Source organism: Pezoporus occidentalis, unplaced genomic scaffold (assembly GCF_034315485.1).
Source record: "Pezoporus occidentalis ecotype Australia unplaced genomic scaffold, CSIRO_AGI_Poc_V1 ctg11, whole genome shotgun sequence".
Lineage (NCBI taxonomy): Eukaryota > Metazoa > Chordata > Aves > Psittaciformes > Psittacidae > Pezoporus > Pezoporus occidentalis.
Window position 1 is genome coordinate 7,416,835 of NW_026912886.1, and position 18,125 is coordinate 7,434,959.

Below are 18,125 nucleotides of genomic sequence, written 5' to 3' on the forward strand. Positions count from 1 at the left end.
TGGCAGAGTTTATGAAAAAAGAATGATCTGATGCAAATCCCAGGCTAGCAGAGCACTGGACTTGATGACCCAGAGATCCCTTACACTGCTATGTTCTTTGTTTGGCTAGATGCAGATGTTACTCTGTTTTTCAGTTTCCCTGTGGTTTTTCTAAAGTGAAATTTAAATGAAAGTTAATACAACTTTTGTAAGTTTCGGTTATAAATTACCCTTTGTAAGAATTGTCACAAGGCCTGCAGCAGTGTGGAACTTGTCAAAGAATTCTAAAAGCTTTACTTAAAGTTGGCTCAGCATTATACAGAAGTACAAAAGTGTAAGTGTTCCGAGATGACTGCCCACCAGGGCACACACCATGAGAAGATGTAACTGATCTAATGGTAGGGAAAATAGGAAGAAAAATTAAGCAATACATGCTAGGACTGACACATCAGTAATATCAAGGAAGAAAGCAAAACAGAACAGTACAGCAAAGAACATCAGAATATTAAAAGAAAAGTACAGGGAAGGTGAAATATCCTAAATATGTAGTATCTTTCTAAAAAAGAAAAAAGAAAGGAAGAAGAAATTAATGAAAAATTCCTATTGTGTGGTGCCTGTGAAGAGTCAACACAAACTTGAAGGAGAAAATGAGGAAATGTTTTGCTCAAGAGGAAGGTCACCTTTTAAGTGACATTCTAACACAAACTGCTCTCTCCCCCTCCCTCCCTTGTTTCCCCCACGCTCAGCTGCTGAAATTTGCCTAGAGTTAGCTGGCTTTGAAAGACCCCGTTTGGAAAGCCAGAGTCACAGTATTAGATGCTACTGCACAGTTCTATAGGTGACTCAATATGGAAGAAAAAGCTCAAACTCAGAAGCAGAACTCTAAACTATTGCTTAAATCAACAACAATAATATGTAAACTTGAAAACAACCTGGTGTTCCTTGATAACGTGCACCATCCTCCTGCCTTTGCTCAGATATTTTTTAATTAACATAAGAATATTTTTTATGTCACAGGTAACTTAAATGTATCATAGCAACTACAGAAAGTTATTGCAGACATACATCAGTGAGATTAAGTATAAGTAGTTTATAGGAAACAACTCTAAATGTTTTCTGGTTTTGAAAAATAACTTATCAGAGCAGTTTTTAATGATTCTCAAATACACGTATCTTTACAGCTTCAATCAGCCATAAAAGCATGCAAAGGTCAAGGAAATACTTTATCTTATTTAAGACACTGTGGTCTGCTTTCTGTCACTCACAAGTTCTAAGGTTTACACTCTTTCAAGGAGATGATACTGCTCCATAGGTCTTCAAAATAAAGGCTTTACACAAATTCTGTGAACCTCAATGGCTGCGTACATAATTCTTCTAAATGAAACCCTGAGCCTGATAAATTCTAATACATGCTGATTCTTTGAAAGCAGAAATATTATTTCTACTAACATCGTAACTTCAGCATACACTTAAAAATCATCACCATACAATTTTCAAGCGGCTTTGTGCAGACATGATCACATGCAGATGATTTTTAAATTCTACCCCTTTCTTCACGTGAATAGATATGAAATTTTTCTGCAATTTTCAATAAACAGAGAAGTATTACAGAATGCAAGTTCAACTAAACCTTCTAAATTGACTGGAGAACAAACAACCATTTTACAGCCCTTACTGTGTGCCTTTGCAGGTATTCTAGAAATCCGAACAGTGGCAGTTGGAATAGTGGCAATCAAAGGAGTGGAAAGTGAATACTTTCTGGCAATGAACAAGTCAGGAAGACTCTATGGAAAGGTATGGATGCAAACTTCTCTTGTGTGTACAATCATCACATGATAGATACATATCTGTGCATGTACCATCTTTACAGTTTGGATAAAGCAGATTCTTAACAAATTAAAATGTCACCTGTATTTATCTCATACATCCCATACTAGACTTTTATGTCCATGTAATAAATTCAGTGATTAGAGCTTAAATACTTTTTAAAAATGTGGATTACTCTGTGGGAATAGACAAAGCTAAATATTCAATACTCAGATTTCAGAAGTCAAATTAGTTATTAAAATATTAATATGTGGGGTTTATAATTCATATTCTTTTCCCATCATTCCTAATCTATATTCAAAAGACACTTGTACTTATTTTACTCTACTTTATTATTTCCTGTCAACAGAAAGTATGCAATGAGGACTGCAACTTCATAGAACTGATTGAAGAAAACCATTATAACACATATGCTTCTGCAAAATGGACACACAAAGGAAAGGAGATGTTTGTTACATTAAACCACAAAGGGGTCCCCATGAAAGGTAAAAAAACAAAGAAAGAACACAGAGCATCCCACTTTCTTCCACTGGCAATATCCTAATCACAAATGATCTATACAAAAACTAGTTCCAGCAGGAAGTTTATTTTTAAGAAGACTATTTGACAAGTTACCAAGAGAGGCTGGAATACTACTGAGAAACTGAACAAGCTGGACTTGCGCATTTATCTTTATTTTTAAAAGACTACATGAAAAAGATTTGAAAATATACACAAAACCAGATTTACTAACTAAAAGTTGTAAAAAATTCTAAAGAGTTGTACAATCATTATCTTAGTCATTGTAACTGGGTAGTTTCTTAAATTAATTTACCCTGAAGAATAAGTCATTACTTGATTATCTGATAATATTTTATTTAAAAAACCCTATCTGCTTCTTAAATATGGCTGCTATAATAATAATAAGCAGATGATAATGTTGTGTAAAATATGTCAGACTTTAAGGCTGCTGGAATGAGTTGTCAGATTATCAAGTCAATAGTAAATGTGGAGGCTGAGCAGTATTTTAAATACTTCCCCAAGAAACTGATATCCTATACATAAACTATATGATCAGAAAAAAAATATAATCTTGTAAATGTTTATTGTTGTATTCAGATAAAAGAGTTAGTTTGGAAAAATTATGTTTACTCTAACACAAAATGTTCCTATCTATTAATGAAACAAATACCTAATGCTGCTCTAAAAGATGTTTCAAATAGTGTATGTAAAATAAGAATAGGATTAAATAATGTACTTCATCTCACTTTTCACAAATTAACATTTTATATAACGATGAAGCAAAAATTCAGACATATTAAGGTTTTTTATGTAACATATCCTATCTTTTGTATAATTCCTGTTAGGGCATACAGCTTTCAATATTGTTTTTCCATCCTTATACATGCTTTTTCTGTTGTTACAGCATTAAACTTTATTTTAAGTTGTATTTGAACTTTATTGTTCTAAGTTATTTAAATGTTATTTATAAAAAAAAAATCCTTATTAAGATGCATCTGTTTCATATGCTTTTAATTCTAAAGGAATAACAAAACAGTCTGGCTGAGATGCATGAATTTGTTTCTGTGACCAGACACAAAGACTAGTACACAACCCTCTTGCCAACATACATTGGAGAGCAGACAAAAATGACAGCCTGCAGCAAATCACACAACAGACATCTGAAAAGAAACAATGCAAAAATGTAAAAAATCTTTGCTGCATACTCTTGCTAATCAAATTACCAGCAGGCTCAGAGTTACAGCAGGTAAAAGAAGGTTACAGCTTGTCGTGGTTTCAACACAGTTCCAGCAGGTACTGGAACTGATCCGTCAGAGGGTAGAACCTGTACTCACAGATAAAGAAATACATAAAAGCCTATATGACTAGTTTGAAACTTCAGCTAAAATCAGTATGACCTGATGAAGAAAAGACATCTCCATTTTCTAGCTACTGAAGTGCTCAGCTAATCCCTACACAACTAATGCATTATATAATTTCATTTTGCTCAGATTGCCTGCAAGTTTCCTAGGTATTATGGTAACCATGAACTTAAAGATCACAAAAAAAATTAGCTAAAACAGCTGCTAGATGCCTGAAACGGAGTCAAGCTAATTACTAGCAGTATAAAATGGTTTACTTTTCATTGCAAGTGTCTAGAGTGAACCATTTTTTCTGACATGAGAACCTTTTTTTGTAATAGCACTCACCGAAAATGGCAAAAATTCTCTTTATCAATAATTCTCAAAAACAAAACCAAAACTTGTTTAACAAGTACTATACTTCGGAAACCATTCATGATTTTTGACTTGCTAATATCAAACATCAAAGTGAAGATATAAATGGGTCTATGTAGAAAAAAATCTGTCAATACAGCTACGTCAGTAAACATTCACTGTGCTTTTTTTATCTATTACCTGTTCACTGAAAACAATAGACTGTACTATCAAAGAAACTGTTTTGCAAATCACTGTCTGCACCTTTCTGTGAATATATAAACACTGAAAGAAAGTTCACACTCATGATCAACATTAACATACTGGTGGAAGTTTCTAGACCTACACTAGGTTAGTTGAAGCTTTGAAATAAAAAATAAAAGAACAAAATCTCATTAAGATTTGAAGTTTTAATTCAAACATGAATATGCAAATTAATACATTAATATATATGCAAAAAGCACTTAAAATGAAATCCAGATACAGACAAGCTCTTCTAAAGATCTTTCGGTTATGTAATTCAAGATTATAGGGATGCAGCCAAACAAAATTCATAGTGGTGAACTACAATAGCAAGCTATTACAGGATAAAAGAAAAAAGAATCTATTAGATTTTAGCAGGTATTATTCAAATAGATGTCAGAAACCCTCACAAAAGCTTCTATACCAATTACATCACAATCCAATCTTAACATCAGTCATGCGATATCCCATCTGGGAGGAAAATATGTTCATATGAAACGAAACAGATATACCTGCCTGGATACAACTCATTACTAACCTTTATGATACTAAAGATTCAAGAAAACCCAAAGTCAGCTATAATAGCCACTCTCAATTGTTATTTCTTTGTTTTTCCTTCAGAAGCATTGGTTTTCATCTAGCTTTCTTCTTTGTTTACCACAGATACTACAAAGCATAAATAGACTGTGGTTTAAAACTGAAATACAAGCTCCTGTGGTTTAAATAGCCATTCTATTTAGCCACCTTCAATAACCATCCACATTTCCCAGAAACTGTTCCGTTACGCAGGCTCTTTAAATTTAATTAACAAGGTTCTACTTACTTATCTTTTGTATTAGTGCCGATAAACACTCTGTGACACAAAAATGAGCTAATCTCATCTGGGGAATCTCACACAAGACTGCAGAATCTCCATTCTTGTTGGTTTTAAAGATCTGACTGGACAAAGTCCTGTGCAAATTAGTCTAAAATCAGTGTGGGCCCTACTTTGAGCAGGGGACTGGACAAGACACCTGCAGCACCCTTCCAACCCAAAAGAGTCTGTAATTCCAAGTTATTTTTCTTAAAAAAAAACATTTAGAGTTCAGTTCAACCTCTTGAACAGCTACACAAAAAGCATTTTCCATGTTGGGGGATAACTACACATTTGCCTCATAGCTTATCTATAATACCTTGTGTGTCACTAAAGGTATGCAAAATGGTGTAAATACATTTTATAACACAATAAAAAATGACAATTGGACAATTTCCATGACCTTTAAAAGACATTGTACAATATGGTCTCACTTTTAATTCTGTTGCAAGTACTTTAAAACAACTCTGTGCATAGCATCTGTAATCAGATTACTAAATGATTAATCGACTGAGTAATTATTAAAATACACTTGTCTGTGTTTTAAATAAGAAAATATGTACATTTTTGAATGAGCCAAACCGAAATGTAAGTTAACATTAAATCAATAAAGTAGTAAGAGATTAACAGTATTTCACTGCATTTGACAACCAGTATCTGAGTAGTCTAAATCCTTCACAAGCCTCCACAATCTAATTCCTCAATACTAACTTCCTAAAAACCAGGATAATTTCATAATATTTAACATAGGTAGAAAATGAAACTGACAGGTTAGATAATTTCCCCAAATTAGGGGAAGTTATCATCAGAGTTGGGATCCATACTTAGAACGAATAATATACTTTTTTCAACTAACATTAAATAAAAAAATAAAAAGGAAAGAAATCAACTGTTTACATCACTGGACAAGTAACAGGAATTTGCATCACATCTTCCCTTAAAACAGAAAAAAAGGTAACTTCTCTGTGCTGTCAGGAGAATTTGAAGATTTCGAAGATTAGGAGTCCTTAAAGCAGAAACTCAGATGGGAAAATATTCAAGGAGTTGTATGAAGTTTTTAACATGACATTTATATTAACTTAAATGATACACAGCAAAGTTTCCAGAAAAAACTTTTTAACACCATGCACTTAAATTCACAGTCTTACACAAAATACAATATAGTATCCATATAGTATTAAAACTACCAAGTGTTAAAACTTGAGCTCTGTAAATAACCTCACCTGGCTGAGGAAAGCTAGATTGTAAATCTCAGCCATTATAGACATTGAAATGCTTACCGTGCAGACCTAAAAAAGGAAATTTTCTTCAATTGTGTTTGGAAGGCACATCCTAGCTTACCAAGATTGGTTGTTTCACTAAGAAAACTCTTTTACTTAAAGGCCTGGCACTTTAAAAGACTGACTCTTAACAAAGAGAGGAGAACAAGAACTCAATTTAGAGGAAATTATTTCCTCGTGAGAATAAACTGTTTTCCTTCAGCACTAACCAGAAAAGCAGAGCAATTAGAATGAAGATGCATAAACTTGTCACATAAATGTTACAGTGTTTTCAGACTGAAGTCCAGTAACAGATAAAACTCTTCACTTTTAAGGTAATTTCTAAAACAGTGTTTTAACAAAGATGGCTAAAGATCTGAACACTGAGCATTCTTCAGTGAAGTGCAGATCTCAAAGGATACCAAGTTGCTAAAAGGTGGATATTGGTACCTCGTGAGAATCTGAAGGTATCAGGTTAAGTAGGCTGCCAAAGTCCAGCAGATTTTATAGGAATTATATATACATTTATACATATATGTATACATATACATATACACACACACACATATATATGCACACACAGGAACTAGATATCTAGTGTGCTCAGCTACATGGAGAAAGTAGATATCTGGCTTACCTAGTACCCAGGTAGCTCTGTGAAACTGATTACAAGTTCACTTCACATAGACCAACAGCTTCCCCGTCTTTGAGAAGTCACAGACAATTTAAGGGCTTTGTCCTCTGCAGGCTAAGCTCTCTCTGGAGTTAATAGAGTCTGTTCATTGTGCCACTTGGATGTTCAGAATTTTGTAAGACTAAAACACAAAAAAGCCTTTTTCTAGCTTTGCCAGGTAAACACTGAAAAGAGCTCATTCTACAATGAGTCTTCATTGGTCTGTACCTATGTTTTCTGACCATACACCAACAACGAACTGACATATCTATGGTGTTATGTTAATTGAACAACTCATGCAAATCCATGTATAATGTTTTATTTATGCATTTCTGGTTTTATACAGCAGCAAAGGAACTACTTCTAGCCTGTACTCCTCTCCCTGAAGGGAAGAACCTGAACCAAAGATGTGTCACTGTCCCACCTTTATTTAACGGACCCTGTGTTGCACTTTATTCACAGAATCACAGCATGGTTGATGTTGGAAAGGACCTCTGGAGGTCTTCTGCTCCAGACCCCCTACTCAAGCAGGGCCACCTAGAGGCAGTTGCCCAAGACCATGTCCAGACATTTTTTTTAATATCTCCAAGGAGAGACACTCCTCAGCCTCTCTACACAACCTGTGGCACTGCTCAGTCACCCTCACAGTAAAAAAGCGTTTCCTGACATTCCGTCAGCTGGTGCCCACTGCCTCTTGTCCTGTCACTGGGAACCACTGAAAAGAGCTTGGCTCAGTCCTTTTTGCACCCGCCCTTCAGGTATTTACATACATTGATAAGCCCAGAGCCTTCTCTCCTTGAAGAGAACAACAGTCCCAGCTCTCCCAGCCTTTCCTCATGGGAGACATGCATCAGGCCACTCATTATCTCTGTGCCCTTTATTACTCTCTCCAGTATGTCCATGTTTCTCTTGTACTAAGAAGCCCAGAACTGAACACAGTACTCCAAGTGTGGCATTGACAGTGCTGACTAGACGGGAGGAATCACTCCCTTATTCTTCCAACTAACTCAGTAATATCTTTATCACCACTAGAAATGTTTTTATAATAATAATGTTATGTGGTATGATTTTAATCAGAATTCAGGGCCGACTCCCTTTACAATTACTATCTCCTGTCTAAGCATAAACACAATTTACTATTACCTTGGACAGCACCAGTTTTGATGGACAAAAATCAAGTCATCAGCTGGTGACTGCTGAGTTTTCATGGTTCATCTACTGCCCTTTGAAACCTGGTTCCACTAAAGATTTCTTATATAACTTTACACTAGCCACTTTCAGTGTGCTATTTGATAGGTAAATTCGAGTCTGGTACATGCTGCTAAAGCACTAAACATACCCCACACTAGATTTAAACTGCCAGACTAATCACAACAGATCACAGGGACAACAGAGGAGATGTAGCTGTTTCTACCCACACTCACAGGGACTTCTGTTGCTACACAGGATACCATACCCTCAAAGTTATATGGTTTTCTCTGTTCAAGCTAGCTAACAGGGTAGCCTGTTTATGTCTATATGAGATGCTGTGATATTATTCTTACCACAGGAACACTGGATGAGACCTTTAGAGGAAAAGCAACATTTGGAAACCATGGACAGTCAATTCTTGCGTAAGACACAACATGTTAGTATGACTAACTTGTCTATACACGCTATCCCTTTTGGTTTCACTGAAAACTAGGCACTAAAGTAGATCTGGACAAGCAACAACTTTTCAGTGGTCATAAGAGAGAACAAATGATTATTGAACAAAACCATGAGCATCCTGCAAGCCTAAAGCAATAAGGTAGACCACAGGATAGGACACTAACAGGAAGAGCTAAAATAGTAGGGCTTCTCCTGTTTGTTTTACTGTCATAAGAAAGAACATGCCATTATATCTTGGAAAGAAACATCAAGATAACAATAGCTTCAGAGACTTTAGAGATTACTGTCATTAAAACAGACTCCCTTAAGTAAGCAGTGTTCTAATGAGCAGCTGAGGTAATTTACTGAACCAACTTCATAAATAATCACTTTTTACTCAGTTTCATATTCTTGTTTTTGTATACTAGTAAAGTACTACAGTGACCATGATCCAAGAGGAAATATGATTAAACCAGAATAAAACCTTTGGAATTCATAAAAAACATGCAAATGTTTCCACTGGTTTTAGGTTTTGTAAAAGCATATTATTTTTAAACCCAAATGTTCTTCTGTTCAAAAACATAGTTACATTTCTGTTTCTAAAAACTGTCCTGCAAACTGAGCAATACACACAAAATTGATTCTGTAAACAAGAATTTCCTTTCAAGACTGTAACCTGATGAGAGTAACACTGACTTTCAACTTTAAATAAACCACATTTCATTTTTTAATTGTGCTTGAAAAGAAATCCTAAAGTAAAAAAGGAAAATTCTTCAGGAAAGCTAAAAGGCAACACATAACGACAGTAAAATAGCTCACTTTTTTAAGACACAGATGTGCATAGCCAATCCATACAAAGGTTCGACAAAGCTGTATTCATCTACAGAGACCAAATCCTTCAGCTAGGCCTCAAAAGCAGCTCTCCTTGTTGCTTAGATAGTCTGTTTCATTGGGGAAAACCCACGCAATTCTCTCACATCTACATTCTAAGAGAAAGCTTTGTGGGAATCATGGCACATGAGAGAATACTTCCTTTCCTCTGATATGTCTGCAGTACTGCACTAATTCAGGATTTCCTGAGTACAGCACGTTCCAAACCTTCTCTCCTTAACACATACAAGAGGCAACCCTCTATCTTTTCCTAAGCACTTAACCATAGAGAAAACACGTCAGTGATAGCATGGAAAATGGTAGAGGCTGGGGAGCGGGAAGACTGCTACCAACAGAGCAGGGTGAGGAGCCCTGAAAAACTGCACAAAGATATCTTCTTCCATTCAAGTAGGTTCCATCACTAAAGAATTTCTAAAATAATTCTCCAGTTTATCTTTAAGACTGGCAATGAATAACCCTATATTATACAGCCAAATATACACTAGAAAATGGAAAATCAAAGAATTACAGACCTCACTGCCTTAAATGATACCTATGATGCAAATTTATGAGTTTTCTCCTGAATTATTTTGCAAAAATAAGGTTTTCGTACCTCGATGACTGGGAAATCATCTAAATAGAGAAAAACATATGAGCTCATGGAAAAAAAAGATGGGAGAAAAAAAGGCAGGGATGGGAAAAGTTGTTTGGTTATGGTTGAGGCAGAAGGAAGTTAAAAAGGAGCAAGAGAAGATTGGAAGCATAAAATTATGGCTGTAGTTGTTAGAAGGAAAACAGTAATTTCAGGCAGGGAAAAGAGAAAAGAAGCTGGCTAGCTTGAAGAAACAAAATGTTGCATAACACTCAGAGCAAGCTAGAAGCAACACCAGCACAAACAGCTTGAGAAGTGGTTAAAACAGCAGCATTGAGAAAGCATAGCAGGCTGGTATGGAAGAATAAAAGTTAAGATCTGATCCATCAGGACAGGGAAGACAAAGGGGTAGAAGTTAGAGGGAAGAATGCAAGACATACTGAAAATGGGAACCAGGTGCCAGAGAAAGGAGTAGAAAAAATAATAGCTGTCATTAGTATGAGAGGAACTGACAAAATCAAAACCGCCAGATTTTACTAGCTAGAGTATCAGTACCTTCTTTAAATACTTTGTAATATTGCTTACGGCTTAATCAAATGGAAGTATCAGTATTTGGGAGGATGCATGTTTAGAGTAGACCAAAATCATCAATTCATGTTTAATTGCTATAACATTTTGATTTTGTGCAAAACAAACTGAAAATATTACTAATAATTTATGTTGACAATTAGATTTTGCAATATACTCTAGATTTCTTTCCAAAATGTGTGGAGTGACATGCATTGTGTGTTTAGAAATATTTACGAGACTTACAGGTTGCTGTAGAACTGGCAGGTGCACTAGCTTGCATTTTAACAGTAGCATCTTTACTAGTATAATTTACTGTGGCAGCCTTCAAGCTTTCAACATTCCATTGCTTCCATACACCTTTCCTTGAGTTTACACCTGAAAATCAAAAATTTAATTTATAAGAATATTGATGTTAATTTTGAAAATCACCCTATGAATATTCCTGAGTGAAAGCTGCTTTATTTCCTGTCTCCAATGTGCAAATTTTTATGACCATGGTCAACCTCATCCTTGGGGTCCAATCCTGTTAACTGAAATAATTATAGCCATATACTTAGAGTCAAACAGGACAGTTTTTACCATCTCCTTTCTGCTTCTGCTTAGTTTTGCACATGAGTGAATATCCTTACTTTGTGTTGTTCCAATTCTGGTAATTTAATATATTTGTTTATGTTTCGTTGAGGTTGTGAATTATTCTGGCAGCAATACATAATTTACTTTATTCAGTGGGTTTCCATATTCACTCCAGTAGTACTTTGCAGAGCTCCATACCATAGGTTTTATGCAGATACAGAATCTATGGCATAGCAGTGGTCTTGGGATTTTTCTCTGGTCTGACTAAATTTCAGTTAATTCTATCTATTATCTATTTATAGTAGTTACAGAGTACACTGTGGGTTTACCCAGCTCATCCAAGTTAAAGGCCCATTTGGAGTTTGGTGCATATATAACTTTGAAGTATGCAAGCCTTCTCAAATTTAATGTTTCAGGATGATTTTTTTCTACATACAATTTTCTGTGTCTGTAATTAAAAAGAAAATTCTGCCCAACAGTGACTGACACAGAGAAGGGTTTTGAGAAATTATTTTGGTATTTTATATCTACTTCAAAAACATATTTCTATTGCATTTGTCAATCGGCTTCAACATACAAGATAATGAAATCCACATTGTCATGAAGTCTAAATAAATGAGCACCAAAGATAGAAATGTGCTCTAAATCTTTTTAAATGGATATTAAAATACATATACAACCTAAAAATCATAAACTGTTACTGTCAAAACATTCAGAATGGCAATATAATACTACTTCCAATAGGACAGGCATAGTCTGAATCCTGTAAGAATATTTATACAAAGTGACCATTTTTTACAGAGATACCTTCAAAGCCACCTACAAATAGTTACTGGGGAAGCTCTCCTAGTCTGCTGTTACAACACCCTGTTCAGCAGCTTTTCCAGGAATTAGTATAGTTTTACCTAGGGCTTGAATTTTTAAGGCTTCCTTCCTGACTGCATTTATGTGCTTACCATAGATTCTCCCAGAATAATTCTCCTACACAGTAGCACAAAGAAAGCATGAAATGAAATCAGCATTCATCATTTGAATTATAAGTTATGTCTCTGGGTATGATTATATCCTTGCTGGCTAATTCTGCAATAGTTAAATAATTTCACAGCTAAAAGAGCTCCTACAGAACAGAGTCACTGCAATAAGGCAATGATTGGACTGGACCAGAGCCTACGTATTACCTTAAAAATACAATACTTTCTTTTTGATATCATTATACTTTTATGAGCTGAATCTAACCCATACATCACTGAAAATGCTAATTGTACTATTACCTGAAAAAAAATATCTTCAGCATCCCTGGGAACAAGAAGAAAAATGTGCCACAAAACCTCCAATTCTGTCAAACAATTGGTCTTGATCTTCCTGGTTAGGCTGCAAAGGGAAAAAACTGGGAAAAAGGTATCATCATAAATTCAGATACAGGTGCATGCTAATATACTGATTAATAAACCCCATGTTTATCCTCTAATACTAGCAAGGTCTACAGCCATTCTCTGAGTGCCAAGACATTATGTTTATGCAAAAAAACAAAATAAATTGTAGGACAACCGATTACTTCTGTATATCAATCACTGTTAACTTCCAAGAGCAGGCTTCTGTTTGTATATAAACACTTTATGTCAAAAATGTTACATTTGTGCACACATTTTGCAGCAAGTACTATCAACAGGTCACTGCTTAGACATAGAATTTATCTAGGCTGCTCAACTATCTGAATTTTATATCTGTCCTTCACTCTGCACAACTTGTTTTTATCAACTTGACAGTATTTGGACTTGGACAAGTAACAGGAATTAACAGTTTTCTTCATTTCTAAGCCAAAAGAAAAATGCAGTAAATGACATAACATTTATAATATTCTTCAATCTATCAGTCACTGTTTTAACATAGATTGTGAAAGTCTGCATAATACTATACAATAGGTTAATACGTGAAAAAGTAGTAAAATAATCTTTGCTTTATTAGTAACAACCCAATATGCAAAATGGATCAAAAGTCAGGATTTCAGATTGTTTGATACTAGGAACAAAGTAGTGATTGTTTTATGTTGGTGATAACTATTAGCACATGACTATTAGAAATCTGTTCCTCTTATTTCTATGTACTTCTGCAGCAATGCAATCCTACTGATCCTAAAGAATAAAGGATTTTTGGATAGCTGCTTACCAAATTTTTAAAATGTTTCTATAGTGAGAATTCAAATTTGTTCTTAAATTAGTTTTACTCATGTACAAATTTATACTCTCAAGTATGTATACCCACCTAGTCTGTACCTTAGTACTTTAAGCATTTAAATTTTAAAGATATAAATTAGTAAAAGCTTACACATTTCCACTTCAAGTGGAAGTTATAAAAAATCTAACATACTTTATCTTGGCCTTTCACAGTGCCATGGATTCTGATTCTGCCCAAACTGACTTTCCCAAGTAGAAAGCTACCATAAGTCATAGCAGCATGCCTGAAGCAGATCACAAAGACAGGAGAGGCTTAGCTCTAAAATCAGCCCTAGTTTTTCAACTGTTACTTAAAAAACTGAATTCACAGGAAGAAATACTTCATACTTAAAAAAACTGAGCTTTTATAACTAGATCCCAAAGTTTTGGAGTTCCCAAATGTCTTGGTAATTCTGAAAGTTGTTTTACCTTGAAACCAGGTAAAACAACTCTAAAAAGAAAATAAAATCATTTAGCAACTAAGCTAATCATTATGTTCCTTTTGCATTAAATAGCTGCTCCAACAAGAAAACTAAAGTAAAATTTAAGCAGTATTCTACAATAGAGGTGTTCACTTGCTGGTGACCCCATTCGATAAAAATACTTTCTTTAACAGTTGCTTTCTTTTATTACCCTTAAGAGTCTGTTAAAGTACATGAAATAACCACTTCAGTCTTTGTTGAGGTTTATTTCTCATAGGATCACAGAACCATTTAGGTTGGAAAAGACTTTTCAGATCATCAAGTCCAACCTAACCTAACCATAAACTTAACATTACCAAGTCCTTGTGAGTTTCTTCTTTCTCAAAACTTTTTCATTACAATGTTAATAAACCCATGACAAATTTTCAAGCTGTTTCAAAAGAATCTAACAAAGAATTTGTTATTTTTATATATCTCTCTATTTACTTCAATAGAAACTTTAATTGGCCTTTAATAGTCAAACCAACATCCAAGAAATACCATGCAGTGTAAACAATCTCTTACCTCTATATTTCTACCTTTTGACTCCTCAACAATGTATTTGGCAAGGTGAGAAATGTTTAAATACTTAATTCATAAATAATGCTATTTCAAACAATGCTAGAAATGATATTTTCATCTAAGACAACTTATACTATGAACTGTCAATATACTTCAGAAAAGGAGCAATGGTCTAAAACTGAGACTTTTGGTGACTACAAAACACCTTTGGAGGTACAAAGAAAAAATAGAGTTTTTTCAAATTGTTTTGGTGTCATCAACATGGCCCAGCTTCTCCCCTAGCAAACGTTCAGAGAATGATGTAATTCCACTTCTGGATCCAAGGAAAATACCTTGAACAGTTAGTCTTTATTGTCTAATCTATTAAAAGAAATAAAAATCTATACTATACCTTTGCTTTCCCCATCTCACTTGTCTGAGTCAGAATTTCTTCTGCACCAATTTCCTCAGTAGCAATGTCTTAAAAAAATTAGCAAGGTTTAGCTAGAAATAGAGGTTGGATTGCTGATTTTACTGGCTACAAGCTGTAATTAGGCAGACTTTTTATATGTCTAGGTCTACAATTAAATGTGTATGTGCACAAAACTTAACACACAACATACATGCAGTAGTATACTTCTACTGCACCATTGGAATTATTGGAAGGCTTAAAACCACCTTTATGGTCTTTCAGTACTCTCATCTTTCCTTTATAATACCAAGGTCTGTGAAGAACAACATGTTTTCATAGCCTTTTGCTTGCACTTTGTTTAGGCTTGACACAAAATGTTTCTAAAACCCAGGCAGAACTGGGACTTCAGCTTATCAGCATTTTTTAATTTATAAACTTGACACTTCACACTTGCAAACTGAGGCAAAGCTATAACACTTATCTGAGACAATGCCTGTCAGTTTGTCTGTTCAAGGGCATGAGATATTCCTCTAGATATGCCGGTTCACATCATAATATTTTTTCAGTGGGTTTCTCCAGTTCGATACTTGTGTTTATTCCCTTCTCCAAATCTGAGTGTGGATGACCATTGATGGTCAATGGAACATACTCATACAGATATTTACATACAGCCCTGAAAGAATAATCGTTTTAGAACAAGGCTCACTGAGAGATGCACAATTTGGCCATTCCTTCGGCACTCAGTACATGGTAAAAATAGTTATTTCTGAAAATGATACAAAAGTAATGAACTTTACTTTGCAAAAAGAATTGTAATACCAGTATAAATGCATTTTACATATACCTTGTAAGACTATAATTTTGGCAACATTGTTAATGTCAACTGCAATTTCCTCCTCTCCCATGTGCTGCATTCAGAGCTGATTACATCATCTCAAAAAGACAAAAACAGAAATAGGACAGGAAAGGGAGGCCCATTAGAGCAGACACCGAGTAATTAAAAAGACTGTAACCTTTTAGTTACAGAAGGAGATAACTCAAGGAAAAAAAAAGTTACTATGTTTCTAAAGAGACAAATAAAATCGTGTGCACTTTAAGTTCTCAGAAAGGACAGTAACGCCTTCCATCTGTTGAGAACAGAAGTGGAAACACAGGAGGAAACTGTTCCTTGATCTAGCAAAGAATTTAAACTAACAGCTTAAATATTTGAGCAAATTGTTGAAACCAAGGGTAGTCACTTGAAGTTAATCATCAAACTCATCACTTTTGGAAAATAACTTACTAAGTGCTAATACAGAGTAATTAATGTGGTCTTAAACCCTCTAGTAGAACTGAAAGACAATGACATGTCTTTCTTAATAGCAGGGCAGCAAGACAAATTACTGCTTTAAAAAAAAAAAGCAAACTATTAATACACAAATGTTTATTTTAGGGTAAAAAGAGAGTAAAACCAATTAGAACACTAAAACATAGTAATATTTTGTTTTGACATGATGCCAAATGAAAATGTCTCCACTTTTATGTCCAATTGCTCCTCCTAAAAATATACGTTTTAAAGAGACAAAAAACTTATTATGGAATGTTCTGTCCACTGAAATTCTTTTTATCATTTTTTATTTCTTTGTTCCTGTGATAGAAGAAGTTCTGGTTCATAGCAAAAGAGTAATTTTTCCCATAGCTCTGTAGTTAAAGGCTTTGAGTGAATCAATACTTGAAAATAATGTAGGCAGGTCAAAAGGAAAGTTCTGTTTTCTCTAAAAAGAATGTAATTTCAATGAACCATTGGTAACCACATTATATTAAGTTCTTTAAGAAAAGAAACACATATTCAAAGATTTCCCCAGCAGCCTTATCAATACAAGAAAAGAAAGCAACTCATTAAAAAGCAAAACTAGCTATTCCCCTTTTCATACTCATCAGAGCTTTTTGCCTCAGGGTTCAGGACTTTCTGTTATGTTAGTAATACTGTGGACTGACCAAATATTTTAAACACGCTTGATCCAGGGTCATCACTCAAGCATACTTTAACAACAGCAGAAAATCACTGTACAACAGACAGAAATTTTCCTCCATGGGTTAGCTTTAAAAAAAAAGGCAGTTAACAGAGAGGCTGCTCTCTTAAAGGTTTGCCATTTCTACAAACCTCTTAGTTTCCAGTGCCTGAGGGTCCTGGAAATACAATCTACACTCAAACTCAATTCTCAGTATTTACATTCACATGGCTTTGCTCAGGACCTGCCTCCTGCTTCTTCAATTCACCATATACATGGGTAGTTAAAATAATAAGCAGTTGGACTCACCAAATCTTCAGAACATAAGAATTCTTCAAAAGTAAAAGGAGGCTCTTGCATTTCCTGCAGACATATAGTAAGAATTGTTTGCACCAGAAAACCCTAAAATAACCTACATTAACAAATATTTAAACTTCAGACAACTAAACCTGACAATCAAAAGTTATCACAACAGCACACATAGAGCACCTGCACTGTCATTTCTTCCAATAAGCAGAATACTAGCACACATTCTTAGATGCCAAGAAACATGCTAAAGATGTGGAAAATACGTAAGGACCATTAATCATAAAGGCAGAACTTCCATCATCTTCTCAGTACCTCCATACAAAACATTTACACTATTATTATCTGTGTACTACTAAAACATACTGGAAAAAAAAGCAGCACTGTTCTTACATAAAGGTTTTAAAGTTGGAAGAATGTCAGAGTTGCAGGTTAACCAAAGTCTCACTGAAATCCATCACCTGATATCTTCCAAGCTCAGAATAATTAAAACCTCAAAACTACACCATCATATCTGAGCAGAAACCATGTGTGAGAAATACTGGTTTGAAAAGAGTAATAATTTTAGCCAACTGTGAAATTAAGAACCTCAAGCAAAAACAATACAGCAACCATTCCTAAAATCAGTTTTGTTAATATCACAGCTTTTGTGCAAGTAACTGTATAGAATAAAAGTATACAAAGAAGTAATTCAGATTTCAGAGCCTGCTCTTAAGTATTGAGCAGGCTGCTTGCTCCCAGACAAGAAGTACCCAAAGAGATCATTCAAACAAAGTGCATTTAGTAAAACCTACTGAAATTAAATGCAGCAAGAAAGAATTTAGGAACTATTATAGAAGTCTTCTTTGTGTTCAGTAAACATTTTTTATTTTGACATAATTAACTACATCAAGATGCATAGTCACAGCATAAGGAGATAAAAACTATGGTGAAATGTCAACATTTTTTGTACTACCGCAATGCATTTCATAGTGCTGG

At 34.7% G+C, this 18,125-nt stretch overlaps 1 protein-coding gene and 1 long non-coding RNA gene across 11 annotated transcripts in view; one reads left to right on the forward strand and one right to left on the reverse strand.

The window, feature by feature from the left end:
• Positions 1-3,241, forward strand: part of FGF7 (fibroblast growth factor 7) — a 30,625-nt gene extending 27,384 nt beyond the window's left edge. For all 5 annotated transcript variants that reach the window (XM_062629266.1, XM_062629276.1, XM_062629285.1 and 2 more), the window contains 2 exons: positions 1,670-1,773; positions 2,156-3,241. In XM_062629266.1, the coding sequence (XP_062485250.1) occupies positions 1,670-1,773; positions 2,156-2,350 (299 nt within the window). In that variant the 3' untranslated portion in view covers positions 2,351-3,241. The remainder of the gene's footprint in view (positions 1-1,669; positions 1,774-2,155) is intronic.
• LOC134169102 (uncharacterized) overlaps positions 1-15,030 on the reverse strand; it is a 95,003-nt gene extending 79,973 nt beyond the window's left edge. For 5 of the 6 annotated variants that reach the window (XR_009966772.1, XR_009966777.1, XR_009966779.1 and 2 more), the window contains exons 1-3: positions 14,463-15,030; positions 12,535-12,634; positions 10,934-11,065 (exon numbers count right to left, since the gene is read on the reverse strand). This is a non-coding gene — a long non-coding RNA (uncharacterized LOC134169102). Of the gene's footprint in view, positions 1-4,553; positions 5,196-10,933; positions 11,066-12,534; positions 12,635-14,462 lie in introns of those variants that run through there. The other variant, XR_009966778.1, reaches the window with a different exon arrangement.
• Positions 15,031-18,125: the final 3,095 nt, after the last annotated feature.